At 49.7% G+C, this 14,301-nt stretch overlaps 1 protein-coding gene across 5 annotated transcripts; it reads left to right on the forward strand.

The window, feature by feature from the left end:
* The first annotated feature begins 347 nt into the window (after positions 1-347).
* On the forward strand, positions 348-11,342 carry LOC149366053 (uncharacterized). Of its 5 annotated transcripts, none has more exons than XM_089547988.1 (4): positions 348-614; positions 7,733-7,963; positions 8,015-8,305; positions 9,662-11,342. In XM_089547988.1, the coding sequence occupies exons 2-4, from the start codon at positions 7,747-7,749 to the stop codon at positions 10,375-10,377; spliced, it is 1,224 nt and encodes a 407-aa protein (XP_089404114.1). In that variant the 5' UTR covers positions 348-614; positions 7,733-7,746; the 3' UTR covers positions 10,378-11,342. The 5 variants fall into 5 exon arrangements, with proteins under 5 accessions (XP_089404114.1, XP_089404106.1, XP_089404092.1 ...); XM_089547980.1 differs by having other exon boundaries at positions 350-614; positions 7,753-7,963; XM_089547995.1 differs by lacking the exon at positions 348-614 and adding an exon at positions 6,517-6,636 and having other exon boundaries at positions 7,753-7,963.
* The last annotated feature ends 2,959 nt before the right edge of the window (positions 11,343-14,301 follow it).

Genomic DNA, 14,301 nt, shown 5'->3' on the forward strand with positions numbered 1-14,301 from the left:
AAACCACCACCCAAAGGTTGTGGCGCCATCTATATACCCCGCCGAGCGGCTTTATCTCCTTTTATGCACAATCGATCGTTAACAGCGATGCCTTAATTCGCATTAAAGTCTGTGATTTTTTGTAGGCCTATATAATAAATTATCTGAATTTCTGTTTGCAAACAACGATAAGCTGAAACTGTTTAGCGGGAATACAATAATAATCGCGCTCGCCGCGCCAACGTGCTACATTCTACGCAAGCACAAGTTTTGCATGAAGCGCTGCGAGCGCGAACGCCTCTCAAAGAGCGCACCAGGTTGCGCCAGCGACGCCTTTTCGCCCGGCTGTTTCCCGTCAACTTCCCTCCGGCATAGATTTTCGGCGAGAGTCGGCGCGTAGTCGGCGGCGCCGGCGGAGCGGCTCGGAAGGGCGTGACGTCACACGCGGCGGCGTTTCTGACCGATCCCAGCATGCCAAGCACACTGAATGTCCGCCATACTGTGCCAGTGGCTGATAGACGGTCACGGAGTTGGCCTGCTGGGTCGCTGCGAAGTTTTTGTTGTACGGCCTGATGCAGTGCTCGCCCTACGAAATTAAGGATAAGTTGTTGAAAGCATTAGACGAGGACAACAATGTAAGCCTCGCACGTTTCATCCCTTTTTCGCGTCGGGAAGCCGCGGGTATGTGTAGCGTCGTCCTGGCAGAGCCCTGGAAAGCCTGGCCAAAACGCAAGCGTAACCTGCGGGCAGCCTAAACACGGCAGCCCTTTACACGAGCGTTAGGCTTAGACTCGATTCCGTGCCGTCACCGCCGCGGTAGCGGTCGGCGCGCCGGCTGCGGTGCACCGTGCGTCGTCCCGTTTGGCGTTGTCCCCGCCGTGGCCGAGCGGCGCATCGCAGCTCGGCATCGCCGACGCGCCGGCACTCCGCCGATGCCGTTCTCGTCGGACCCTTGGAAACGTCACAAGTCATGCGCCGTAGGTGCAGTCCGTGGCGGGTTTTACAACTAAACGCTCTCCTCCTGGGTGCACGGTGGGTCTAAGCCTAACGTCGTTCATTCCGACCGCCGATCGGCTCGTGGACGCTTTGTTGGCAGTGAAGCTGCCGGGGCTCTGCGCGTTGCGGCCGTTTTGACGGCGCGCCGGCAGGCCATTCTTTGCGCACGTTGGAGTCGTGGTCGGTTTGCACCTGACGGTCCGGCGGCGCGTTTCAATATGCATGCGTCTGTCACGTTCGTTCGGCTTCTTTTGGGCCATGCTTGTGGCGAATTTCCTCATAGCACATGGTCGGACAGTGTCAGGCCTGGGACGCGCCCGCCCGATGACCGCCTCACTGCACTGGCGATGTTGCTTCCTGTACTGTGATTAGCATGGTCCCCGTAACAGATTGCCGCGTTGCGTCGACTGCCGGCATTCGTTAGCCGTGAGCGTCGCCGCTTGCTAGATTCCTGGTACTACGAGCGCAGTGTTCTACGAAAGTGCGTCGCTGAGATTGCTGCTAATGCGTACGCGTGGTAGTCTTGCGAATGAATCCGTGCGTGTGCGGAATTTTCCACCTTGCCGTGCGTACTTCTGTAACGTGTTATTCCTTTAACGTGGAGGCCAGTCGTTAACTGTGACGCTTTCTCATGCGTACAGTGTGTGGCCGTGAAAGTTGGCCATACTCTTCTCATATTTCAAGCTTTCTCCATGTCGTGTCAGAGCGCGAGTTCTAGAAAGGACCGTGAGGTTCTCTTATTTCGAGTCATGCTTTGCGCACGCACGCTTCTCGCGTAGTGTTTGTTACGTCACGTGGAGAGGTATTGTAGTTTTACATGACAAATTGCATGTGAGGTAATGAAACGAAAACGTGTACAAGGCACGAGGCCACATTATTGGCCTCTCTTTGTTGCTGACCAGCCTCACTGCAGTCAGGTGTTAAGGTTGTCAGCAACACGGCTGCAGATCTTTCCATAACTGTGTGCGCTCGTGGAACGTTCCTACATGCCGCAGTTGTCTCCTCGTTTGTGGTAAAGGTCATCGCTTGCATTTTTAAAAAGGGTTTCTCATCTGGAATTCCTGTCAAGTTTTTTTCTTGATCAAGCTCCACTCGTAGAGGTCAAAATGTGTCGGACCAAGGTAGTCCGTTGTCGATAGCCTTTCACGAGAGCCTACTCTTTTGGGTCACTTTTGTATGCCTTGGTAACTTTAATGCATGCAGAATCTGGTTATATGTTCTAGAGGAGCTGTACTGGAAAGTGTTTGGTTTGGTTTGGTTTTATGGGGTTTAACGTCCCAAAGCGACTAAGGCTATGAGAGACGCCGTAGTGGAGGGCTCCGGAAATTTCGACCACCTGGGGTTCTTTAACGTGCACTGACATCGCACAGTACACGGTACTGGAAAGTGTGGTCATACGGAGAGGTGAAGCAGGTTTTCTGGCTCTCCACAGCCATACACGCTTAATGCTATAGTAAGAATCTGTGGATTTTGGAGCTTATAAAATTCGGTGCCTAATAACTGTCCGGAGGTAGGTTTCATGTTAACCATTCGGTATTCCGAAGGGTTCCTTTGTGAGGACACCTTTGTGCCTTGGCCGCTCTGCCTACCCTTCACTTGCACGTGAGATGCATTATTCCAGCATGGCGTTTGCTTGGGAGGATGTTGGCGTAAAGTGTGGCAGGTTCAAGTCCACGAAAAGCTTATTGGGCATGCTTTCCCCAGCCAGCTTACTCTGTTCTTAGATTTGGTGTGCGTTCCGGTGCCTTCAAGTGGTTCAGCAGGGCATGTCTTTCAACGAAATAGTTTTTAGAACTAGCCTTCCAATAAAACGTTGTGGCTAGCTTGGGAAGCACTCATTTACCAGAGTTGAAAACATTATTTGAGTCAAGGTCTGGCTGCGTTGCATTCTTGAAAGAATTGTTAAAAACTCATAACATGGCCGCAGGTGCTGCTTGGTTGCATACTGGGTTGATTGATGCATATGTTGTCGGCATCCTTGTAAACATCTCTTACATAGCACCTCTTTGTATTGTCTGTATTACACATGCTGCCAATGTAGCACAGTTTAGTGTAACAAATTCATGGATCAACACTGATGTGCTTTTGTTTGTGCAGTGCGATTAGGCAGCACTAGGAGAGCGAACATTCCTTAGTGACCTTTCATGTAGTGTTGTAGGCACTGAATGGGGCAGAGCAAATTGGTGATCAAAGGGATTCTCAGGTTACATCTAGGTGAGAAAGGCACCGAAATTGTGAGGACTAGGTGATCCATTCAGGTACACTTAATTTCCTTCACCATTTAAAGGCATTGAATGCAGTGATCATGAATCTGTGCTGTTGATTTATGTTGTGATCACAGTGAAATCTAACTGCCATTTTTCTCTTCTTACGGTTGGGATCAAATTATACGAGAACTGTACAGAATTAATGTGGCACAGTTGGGAGGCATTGGAAAGTGCAAAATTAAAAGAGTAGCATCTGCCCCTCAGTAGGAAAACCCTGGAGATCTGTTCTGCATGGCAGCATTTTCATCAGTTTCAGCACAATGCACGGCATTTCCGCAGCCATGCTCACAAAAATGCAGGTTTTTTTTTGGTGTTATTCACTAGTGCTAAAACAAGCAAGCTCTCAAGATTGGCCGCCGCGGTGGCTCAGTGGTTACGGCGCTCGGCTGCTGGCCGAAAAGACACGGGTTCGATCCCGGCCGCGGCGGCTGGAATTTCTTTGGAGGAGAAATTCTAGAGGTCCGTGTGCTGTGCGATGTCAGTGCACGTTAAAGAACCCCAGGTGGTCGAAATTTCCGGAGCCCTTCACTACAGCGTCTCTCATAGCCTTAGTCGCTTTGGGACGTTAAACCCCACAAAACCAAAACCAAACTATTGAAGCACCGAGGGCAGTGCTCCTTTGCTTTGAGACACACCGCTGACAGGCTCCTCAGCCTTTCCTTTTAGTTGCAAGGACAGTGCTTCTCCAAAGCTGTTGGCTTTGCATTCCACAGAAACTTGACTTTGAATTTCATTGCAAGCATTACAATCACCTCTGGAAAGTACAGAAACAGACACACTTGGGTTAGGGTTTGACACTCGGGCAGTTGAGTGGTTAAAAGCTCTAGGCCCGTTAGCCTTGTTGACCTGTTTGGCATACAAGTAAGACACGTTTCATGTGTCAACTGTTGGCAAGTGGGTGTATAAATGGGCAGTGTCCGAGTGGCTGCTGAATGGTTGTAGGATGGGTTGTTTGGCGAACAAAATAGCCAGGTAGGAGGTTGAGGCGGTTTTACACGAATGAGGCAGTGCCTGTGATATGCTGAATGTCACCGCCTTCATCGTGATAACATGTGCTCTCTTAATGGTGAACAGCTGTTGTCTGTAATTTTGCGAGTTAGTTGCAATTGCGAAGCGTTGGACACGGACCCTTTTGAAGCATGCATGAATTGGTACGGGGGTGTTGGGTGCCAGAGAACTTGATGCCTGGTAGCAGTTAACTTGTTTTGCAGGCTTCTGGTCTGTGCTTGTACTCTTCTGAGCTGCCAGTGACTTACAGTTTGGTTTGGTTTATGGGGGTTTTAACATCCCAAAGTGACTCAAGACTATGAGAGGTGCCATAGTGGAGGGCTCCAGAAATTTCGACCACCTGGGGTTCTTTAACGTGCACTAACATCGCACAGTACACGGGCCTCTAGAATTTCGCCTCCATCGAAATTCGCCCGGTTTAGTAGGCTGTTCGCTGGCTGCATCAAAGGCACTCGGCTTTGCGATTAGATCTGCAAGAGAGGCTGTTACTCGCGTGCAGTGTTAAAAATGTTGTGCAAATGGAAGTGGTTTTATGAAATGATGACCGCACCCAAGTACAATTCAAACAAGCAGCAGGAACCAGAGCAAGTGATAGGTTGGCTGCAACTGCTAGCGGTTGAAAGGGGGCGGCAGACACATTCTGAGGCGTTTTGTTTTCGCTCACTTTTCTGCAAGAGCCGCCGCGGTGGCTCAGTGGTTATGTTCCTCGGCTGCTGACCCGAAAGACGCTGGTTCGATCCCGGCCGCGGCGGTTGAATTTCTTTGGAGGAGAAATTCTAGAGGCCCGTGTACTGTGCGATGTCAGGGCACGTTAAAGAACCCCAGGTGGTCGAAATTTCCGGAGCCCTCCACTACGGCGTCTCTCATAGCCTTAGTCGCTTTGGGACGTTAAACCCCATAAACCAAACCAAACCTTTTCTGTAAGACAGATTGGAATGCCACAAGTTTCATGTTTTGGCCTTGCCTGTGTAGCTGCTACTGCAGCCAGTATTAGCCCAAATGCCCCAGCAAGAAATACTTTTACCAAGAGACCCATCAGAGTGCATCCCAAATAGAGTACCATTTTTCTCACTGCTCCAAATGCCACTCCTGGTTCTTCCGTGGAGCATGTATGCTTGGTTCTTTTTCTTTTTTTTTTCCCCATCATTGCTGCTTTACGTTGGCTTTTACTTTTTCTGCGGCATTCCAGTCCATACATTTTCTTTTGTGTTGCTTCACACTCTTGCCCTTGCAACTTCTCTATGTGCTGTCAGTTGTTGCTTGTGGCAGTCTTTTGAGCATCTTGATACTGCCGCCAGGTTCCACACTCAGCTGCTTGCCCGTATATTTCATTCTCTTGATGAGCATCATTCTCCTCTCGTCGAATTTCAACTAATGCCTTGGGTCTGTGGTGTAGGTTTCCTGAATCTCTGAGTAAAGGTCAGCGTTGCCATTTCATTTACATAGCACGAGAGATGCTCCCAAGCGACCATGCCGTCTTACCACTCAACTTCATATTGCTACAGCTGGGCTTGGGCATGTTCGCGACGTGCTCTTTGCACATTTCTCCCCCTGGGTTCTCTTCGTTTCTATTTTTTCTCTCCTTGATAGTTCCTGGTTGCTTTTTTAAAAGTTTCAGCATCAAAGACAACGCGTGCTGACTTGGAACTGCATGCATTAAAGGTGCACTGAAGAGGATTCTGAACTTGTCTTTTTGCCGCGGGAACTCGATCTACACGTTTCTAGCATTCTTAGAAACTGCAACTTATTGCCCTGTATGGCCGATTTCCCTAATTAAATCGAATTAACGTCCGGCTCCCGCCCTTTTTTTTTAATTCTGCCTCGTACGATGGGCGGAGTCGACCAACGCGTGAAGTTCCTTTCAGCCAGCTCCGTGGAGGCTTTACTTTGGCTTTATTTTGTTTTTTAGGTTTCCATGAATAAATAGTTTCATTCGCAGATAATATAGCCGCAAAATAAGCCCGCAGAAATAAAAATGAGCGCGGACTATTTGCTACTACGGACTACTACGTATTACTCCCCCGATGGCAGAGCGGCAAGCCGCCACGGGACTGGGTGAAAGGCACTCCACGCGTTGGTCGACTCCGCCCACCGTACGAGGCAGAATTAAAAAAAAAGGGCGGGAGCCGGCCGTTAATTTGATTTAATTTGGGAAATCGGCCATACAGGGCAATAAGTCGTAGTTTCTAAGAATGCTGGGAACGTGTAGATTGAGTTCCCGCGGCAAAAAGACAAGTTCAGATTCCTCTTCAGTGCACCTTTAAGGCTCTCGCCTCTAATAGACTCAAGCTGGAAAGGCATGGTGGCGACAGTCATCTGAAAGAAGTTGTTGAAAAAGAAGTGAGGGGTTGTAATCACCTAATGCTGCTAGTATGTGCTGGTGAAGGTCTGTTTTATTGCATTCTTATCTTAGTTCCTAGCAGTTCTTATCGTTGTTTTTGCATGCTGTGCTCTGCATCTTGTATGGTGTGAGATGTTTGGGTCTCTTTGGTTTCTGCTTCACAAAGGTTACAAAACCTGCTCCAAGTCTACTTTTTCCTTCCTGTAACGCTCGCTGCAAAATGCTTGCAGCCATCTCCACCGTTGTTCAAGGTACCACAAAACAGCACGGGATCTGTTGATAGGGTTACTTTTACTTGTCTTGTGCTCGTGTTATAACAGATCTCTAACCATGCCCGTATGTTGTGGACGGGATAGGGAGGTAGTGCGTATAAAAGCTCTACACATTTGCTCGCTATAAAGAACTATTAAATATTTGTCCTTTGTAATTGTGCTGCAAGCATCAGTCATCATGTATGCTCGTAGTCCCTTGCATGCTGTGTCTGGGCAGCTGTGCTGGCTCCAATCCAGACCATGGAACAGTTAATGAACAGTTAGGCTGTGTTAGTGACTGACCTAGTCTGCTTGAGGTTCCGAGCCGCGCACAAGGAGTGGCAGACATGCGCTTGAAGCTGCTACTTCCGCCATTCAGCAGCGCAGATTGGGCATGCGTGCTGTATGCTAGCAGTTTGCTTTGTCACGGGAGATGACAGAGGAGGAGAGATAGCATGCATAGTCACACATGCTAGTAGTCACAGCACTGCGTGATCCGTTTCGAAAACAGCGCAGGAACAGGGACAAGAGAAAAGACGACAGGACAGCGCCTGTCCCATCGTCTTCTTTTCTCTTGTCCCTGTTCCTGCGCTGTTTTCCTCAAGAATGTACCAACTCGCCGTTTCACAGTTTTGAAGTGAGACAGTGCAGCCTGGCCTCTGATATCGGTAAAAAAAAAAACTGGCATGACATACTGCACTTTGGTTATGAAAACGCTCCATTTTTGCTAGATGTTGCCACTTTGTAGTTGGAGCGCTGCAAGTCATCTAGTATACAGGGCCACTTCAGTTGATCTTTAGTGTCCCTAAAGCAAGCACACAGTTGGTTCTCGACTTGTTCACTGATGGTTACTTTCTCTTTTTTTCTTTGTCCTTGTGCTGTCTGACCAGAGGATGGTTCGTTGATGCAGGTGGTCGACATGGCTGCTGTCATCGAGGTCATCAGCTTGCTGGAGCGCACACCCATCACCAAGGACACACTGGAGCGCACCCGCCTGGGCAAGTACATCAACGAGTTGCGCAAACGCACCACCAACGAGCCCCTGGCCCGGCGGGCCAAGGAGTTGGTGAAGAGCTGGCGACGCCTGCTGCCCTGCGACCAGACCCCCAACGGGGGTGGGCCTCCCGTCGTCGGCCCGGGCCCCGGTCCAGGCATTGGGCCGGGGCCCGGGCCGGGCCTCCCGCGCCTCTCCCCCAGCTGCTCCAGTGTGTCCAACAGTCCCGTGCCACCGTCGCTCCTGGCCGCAGCCGCGGCCGTGACCACGGCGGGTGCCGGCCCCGGCCTGGGTCCCCGACGCAATGGCGGCTTCAAGCCCGTCAGCCCTGCGTGCTGCCCCTCGGCGCCCTGTTCGCCGGGCTCACCTTTGGCCCACCCGCACCCTCGCAGCCCCCCGCCTTTAGAACCTGTCGCCAAGAACAACGTGGCCAACAAGCGACTCAGGAAATCCGTCGCCGATGCACCAGGTGAGAGCAGCGTTTGCTGTGCTCTGGTTTGCCAGTGGTTCCAGAGGTTTCGGTGTTCTCGATGTATTGTCTGCGGGGAGTGCGTTTGGGTGAAGCCTGAACACCCAGCGAGTGTGGCAGTGAGGTTCTTGGTAGCACCGCATGGATTGTGCAAGCAGCATTTGTCAGCGAAGCTCCGCATTTCCCGATGTCAGTATTTGCCTCAGTTGTACTTGAATTGTCCGAGCTCACCAAACCTAGCAATCCAGCGCTCGCATAGCAAGACATGTTGACACTCCGCCATGGGTGCATTGAAGGCCCCCCTGGCATGGCTGCCAACACCTTTCACGTGTCAGCGTGCTTTGCACTTGTGCCGTGGACTTGGATACAGCAGAAGAGCTGCAACATTGTTCGCCTGGTTGTCAGTTCCTCTGCAAGCTGCACAATTCAGGCCGCCCTGGCATCCCATTTTGTGTGGTGTCAGTACCGGTGTGGACTGTTGACCTCAAGTCTCGGCATTGCCAGCGCGTGAAGATGATGCACTGCACCAGGTCACCCTTCAGACCATCCTGCGGCCTGACCTTCAGTTTGGGCCCATGGAATTTTTCATCCCGCCTGTTGAATCCAACTGACTTCTGTAAAAACAGGAGTATAGGACAGACCTGAATGTGGGTCAACCTCTGGCTTAAGACTTCTTAAAAAAAAAAAATAATTAAATGCCAAATATACCGAAAGACACCCGTACCTTGAATCAGGTACAACTCAACCAGCTTTGCAGTGATCATACTGTTTATTTTCATTTGTATTTAAATGCTGCTCATATGTACAGTGCATGCCACAAGGGCTTTCGAGTGTGCAAGTATTACTCGGAGTCATTGGAACTCAAGTAGGATGTCGAGTGCTTCACTCTGCCCGTGTCCTGCAGAGCGTTGTCCTCTGTTCCGTCTAGTACGCTACTCATGCTGCATTTTCTAACCGACTTTGCACCATCTCTTTGGGCAATTTCTGGCAGATGGAAGTGCACCGCCGTAGAGCAAAGCGCTTTCACTTCAAAAATTGACTCACCTTTGATGGTGACCCTTTGAATCAAGAGGCACGCGCTATTGCAACAGCTTTCATGCGGATGCCCTCTGAAGACACGGGCAGCGATCTTGCATGCAGCTCGTGAACAGTTCGTCTCGGAGCTGTGGCTTAGGTGTTGGGATACTGAAAGTGCCGGTTAAAATCGCTTGACAATGATTGTGCTATCTGGAGGTGCTATCGTAATGGCTGCCATCACGATGAGCCATCTTGTGGGGAGAGTGTGCATGAGAGTGTATGCCGTTGTTTTTCGGTCTGTTGTCGGTTTGTAACTCTTCGGCATTTGCGCTGTTCCAGCAGACAGCGCGAAGAAGGCGGCCTGGTCACCCCCCAATGGCGTGCACCCCTGGGACCCGATCCCGAGCGGCAACTCGGCCTTTGAGAGCGTGCGCAACAGGGTGGTCACCATCAGCCAAGCGACGACCTCCCCGCGGCTGCCCAAGGTCAAGACGACCCAGCAGCTCATAGCCGAGCTGAAAGCCAAGAGCGGCCTCAGCTTGGACGGTACCGCGGCAGCGGCGGCGGCGGCGGCAGCAGCAGCAGCAGCGGCTGCCGCGGCTGCAGCAACACCTCCACCCAGCTCTTCCTCACGGCCAAAGCGCGCCGGAAACTACAGCCTTCTGGGCACAGACGACGAGACCAGTCGCACCAAGTCGGAGCTGATGGACCGCTTTCTCCAGTCCTCGTCGTCAGTACCCAACGGACCCGCCGTGCCTGCTTCCTCCTCCGCCGCTCCTACCACCACAGGTGGCGCACCGGGCGAAGTGGCAGCCATCTTGAGTGCTCTGCCCGAGATTGGGCCGGAGGTGGACTTGGAAGAGGAGGAAACGCCCACAGTGCCGCTAGAAGTGACCCCCGAGGTGGAAGAACGCTTTGCCACCCAGCAGTGGGAGTTTGTCAACGGAGTGTACGACCACGAGGGCCAGTGGAAAGGTTGGCATGAAGTGACCACGGGGCGCTCGTACGCGGGGGACATCCTTCACATGTTGCCTTATGTAAATATAGACTGGTGACCCGAGGGGGGGTCGAATCGAGGGGAGGGTAGGGGGAGGCGCTTCTTTGGCCTGTGATCTACATGGTGGGGTGCGTGCATCATGCACGCCTCTCCCCCCTTTTTTTTAGTCATGAACTGTGCGTGTATGGACAAGTGCTCCACCGTTTATCGTTGGGGTTGTGGGTGGGTGGGAGGGGTGGGGAATAAATCTGCTTTTCCCTAGTTTCTTTTTTTTTTTTTCGTGGTGCCCTCTTCGGGGGATAGACTAAGTTACTGTTGTTGAATGTAAAGAAAAAAAAGTTATTCAATGTCACAATTCCATAATATATTGGGTGTAAACTGCCAGCAGAGGTCATGCTGGCGCATGCCTTTACTATAATTTTTTTTTTCTCTCTCCCTGCAGTGTTTTGAGTCGTGCTAGCAGGTGACCCATCATCACGCTTTGAAAAATTTTAGTGCCCGCTTTTGGTTCCCTTGCAGAGTGTGTTTTTTTGGTGTGGGAAAAAAGTGCACACAGGTTGTCAGTGGTTGTCAAGTGCCATTAGCAAGCAGTGCCATGGGGGGTTCTGTGGCCCCTGCGGCCTCTTCTGGTCTCAGGCGGGGAAAGGCGAGAGAACGTGTGCGTCAAAAAGGGCTGCCATTGTGTGGACATTGGGTGGGGGCGTCACCGGTTGCCTGTTGGGAAGCCGCCCCAGGGCCCGACGACCGCCAATCAAGAGCCACGTGCCAGCAGCATTCATCCAACAACGCCAGGGGAACAAGTGCCTCACATTGTCTGGTGGCTCTTGACCTTGCCGGCATGTGTGCTTGGTAGCAAGGTGCAAAGGGAGTCTGTGCAAACACATCAGAACTGCTCTTGCGTGGCAGCGTTTTGTAGTTATTCCTGTCAAGAAAAAAAAAAAAGTGTGAGAAGCTTGGGAGCTGAACCAGGCTGAGAGTTTTTCCTAGGAAATAAACTGCCATGTGCTCATGGTCACGTTTGTAGTGGCTCGGAAAGTCGTCCCTGCACCGTGGCAGGCACGGCCCTCGTGGAGGTGGTACTGGGGTACCGCCAGGCTGTGCACCGCACGTTGTCTTCCTCGTACTTTGTGCAGGCGTAGGGTTTGCAAGACACTGGCAGCTTAAGGGGGGACCCTGGTCTTGAAAAAAAAATTTTTTTTAATGAAGTCACAGTTATGAAATTTTCAGGCCACATGTATTTTTGTGCGCTGATTCTAGATATGTCATTTAATTTCATGTAAAACAATTCCTTGAGCACTTGTGCAATTTTTGTGCAAGTATTTTGCGGAAAGTTTTGCAGAAAATTCGCTGCAGGAAACTCGCTGAAATGCATGCCATTAGGTTCTCTTGACACCAAGGAATGCAATAAGGGTAAAATTATCATCCTGGCTATCATAGAACCTGAGTTATAGGGTTTTGAAGTTGTCGCTCCAGAAATGAGAAGAAAAGTGTGTATTCCTGTTTCTGAATTGGCAGCTTCAGTACCCTATAACTCAAGTTCTATGATAGCCAGGATGATAATTTTACCCTTATTGCATTCCTTGGTATCAAGAGAACCCAGTGGCATGCATTTCAGCAAGTTTCCTGCAGCAAATTTTCTTCAAAACTTTCCGCAAAATACTTGCATAAAAATTGCACAAGTGCTCAAGGAGTTGTTCTACATGAAATTAAATGGCATACCTAAAATCAGCGCACAAAAATACATGTGGCCTGAAAATTTCATAACTATAACTAGATTAATAATATTTTCTTTTCAAGACCAGGATCCCCCCTTAAATTAGTGAACTGTTAATCTTGTGCAGCACCAGTACATAACGGTATGTAACATGCATAGCCGCTGAGCAACATGGGAGGCCAAGCAAAAGCGAGCTGTAAGACCATAGAATGAACAAAAACAACTGCACACCATGAGATTGCAAATGTTCTGAGAGGTTAGGTATGGGGTACTGTACGCTGCTTAGTCAGTGGCGTTTGTGTGCGGCTTCCGTGCTTAATGGCAGAAGAGAAGTAACATTGGAGCGTACTTCAGGGTTTTGTTGCAGCATCTAAGCTCTGCTGTCCTTTTCAGAAGCAGGCTGTGGTTAGATTGGTCATGGTAACTGTATCGCTCGTGTCTTGGAAATTTTAATGAACAGGGGGTGCTTTAGCAGCTTTCTTGGCAGGCTACCTTTTAGGTGTGAAAGTGAGTCTACCTCACAGTGCACCAAGCAAGCACTTTTTTTAATGTGCACTGAGCTGGCAGGTTGGTTTGAGGCTTGACCCTGAGCATTCCCCAGTGAGCAAGGTATAGGATTTTCAACGACATGATACAAGTGATCTTGCATATGCAATCTTTTCACTATGCAAGCGGGGTTGGTTATTGTGACCTTGTGCGTGTCTCAACACTTGCCATAACTGTTTAACACCGCTGTTCAATATACGTGCAAAAACTTCCCTACACAAATGGTGTTCTTAACGTACAGGCATTTTAGGCAGCCCGAGGGTATCTGGATACGTTTGACCCACGGCTGCTGGAAAACAAGTGTGGGGTTATTTTTAATTGCTTGAGGAGGTAAACCTTGTACAGTCATGTCCCGTTAATAAGGATGTTTCGAAGTGTGGACAATTTTTGTGAGGACCAAACTTGTTCAATGTATTTGCACCTCATTAATATGGAAACTCGTTCTCTGGATAGTGGACAGGGTGAAAATGCACAGAGCCATTGGGACCAATGTAGTCTTGTCCCGTTACGATGGACAGCGATGAGAGCAAAATTCCGACTGCCTCTGCCAGACGATCGATCCGCCCTTTGTTTTGAGTGCAGAACACTAGCAAGAAGCAGTGCCAAAGTGCTGATGCCATGGTAATGGCCTTTTTTGTGTCTGTGTGGTTTCATGCTTTACAGCGACTAAGTGCCTGGTCGACATGCCTTACCATTTTCCACATTTCATGAATGGCTGCAGGAAAAAAAATTCTGTGCACTGTGTGGGAAACCACATTCGGCAGCGTCTAGCCGAGTTGGTGCAGAGTTCTTTGGATGTGAACAGTCGTAGTAGTAGTAGATACTTGATCACACCAAGAGGCGCTGTTTACGCATCACGTGGACCACTTGGCACTTCAAACATGCTGAAACCTTCACAGCAGGATTCTGAAGATAATGGTGACCCAAATAATGCACCTAGAGTTTCCAGGATTGACCGATTTTCACTGCATTGCCTGCCACTATGCACAGAAGCAGTCGTAAGCATAAACCGTAACCATAACTCTATGGATATAGAGCATGGAAACCGAACTGTCCATATTAACGAGGCATGACTATTTCCATTTTCAAGGCCATCAGCGTCCATTGTTGTCTGTAGCCTAATAGTGTAGAACTGGAAAGTATAGGATTCAAATCCATTCTTGCGGGAACCCACTAATCTTTTAGGCTTTTTTTCACAGTGATTCCTAGTTACTCCTGTCATACTTCCAGCTGTGTGTGCATTACTGAATGATGGTTACCAGTTGCTGGACCAATATAATACAAGTTCTAGGGGTATGCGAATATTGAAATGTTAAAATGCAAGAGAAAAAAAAGACAGAATATTAAGTAAGACCTGTTCAGTACGAGAAATTCAGAAAAAGCTGAATAGGCATAATAGTCCATGGCCTTTGCAACCTAAATTAAGCACAACTAAACTGACTCGGCAATGTGCAAAAAAAAAAAACGAGATGCATAGAAATGTGTACTACGCAGCAACCTAGGGTGCCTAAATGCAGCATCCTTGCAGGTACGGTATTTCGCCGCCGGTGAGGCTTGTGGGACCCAGGCTGCCATTCTCGACCAGTCAATAACTGCCACCGGCCATGACGGGCTGTTTGCTCGCAATCCAATGAGCAGGGTGTGATGACATCTCAAGGTCATGGACCTAGGTAGCATGTGGGCCACTTGCTTTTTTCAACACGCCGGGGTTGCCGGAATTAT

Source organism: Amblyomma mixtum, chromosome 1 (assembly GCF_055824585.1).
Source record: "Amblyomma mixtum isolate Tamu chromosome 1, ASM5582458v1, whole genome shotgun sequence".
Classification (NCBI taxonomy): domain Eukaryota; kingdom Metazoa; phylum Arthropoda; class Arachnida; order Ixodida; family Ixodidae; genus Amblyomma; species Amblyomma mixtum.

Bases quoted from the DNA above. Each gene is read 5' to 3' on its own strand.
- LOC149366053 (XM_089547966.1), top strand. From the start codon at position 552: ATGCAGTGCTCGCCCTACGAAATTAAGGATAAGTTGTTGAAAGCATTA. The intron at 615-7,752 runs GTAAGCCTCGCA...TCGTTGATGCAG, and splicing joins CATTAGACGAGGACAACAAT to GTGGTCGACATGGCTGCTGT. The intron at 8,306-9,661 runs GTGAGAGCAGCG...GCGCTGTTCCAG, and splicing joins ATCCGTCGCCGATGCACCAG to CAGACAGCGCGAAGAAGGCG.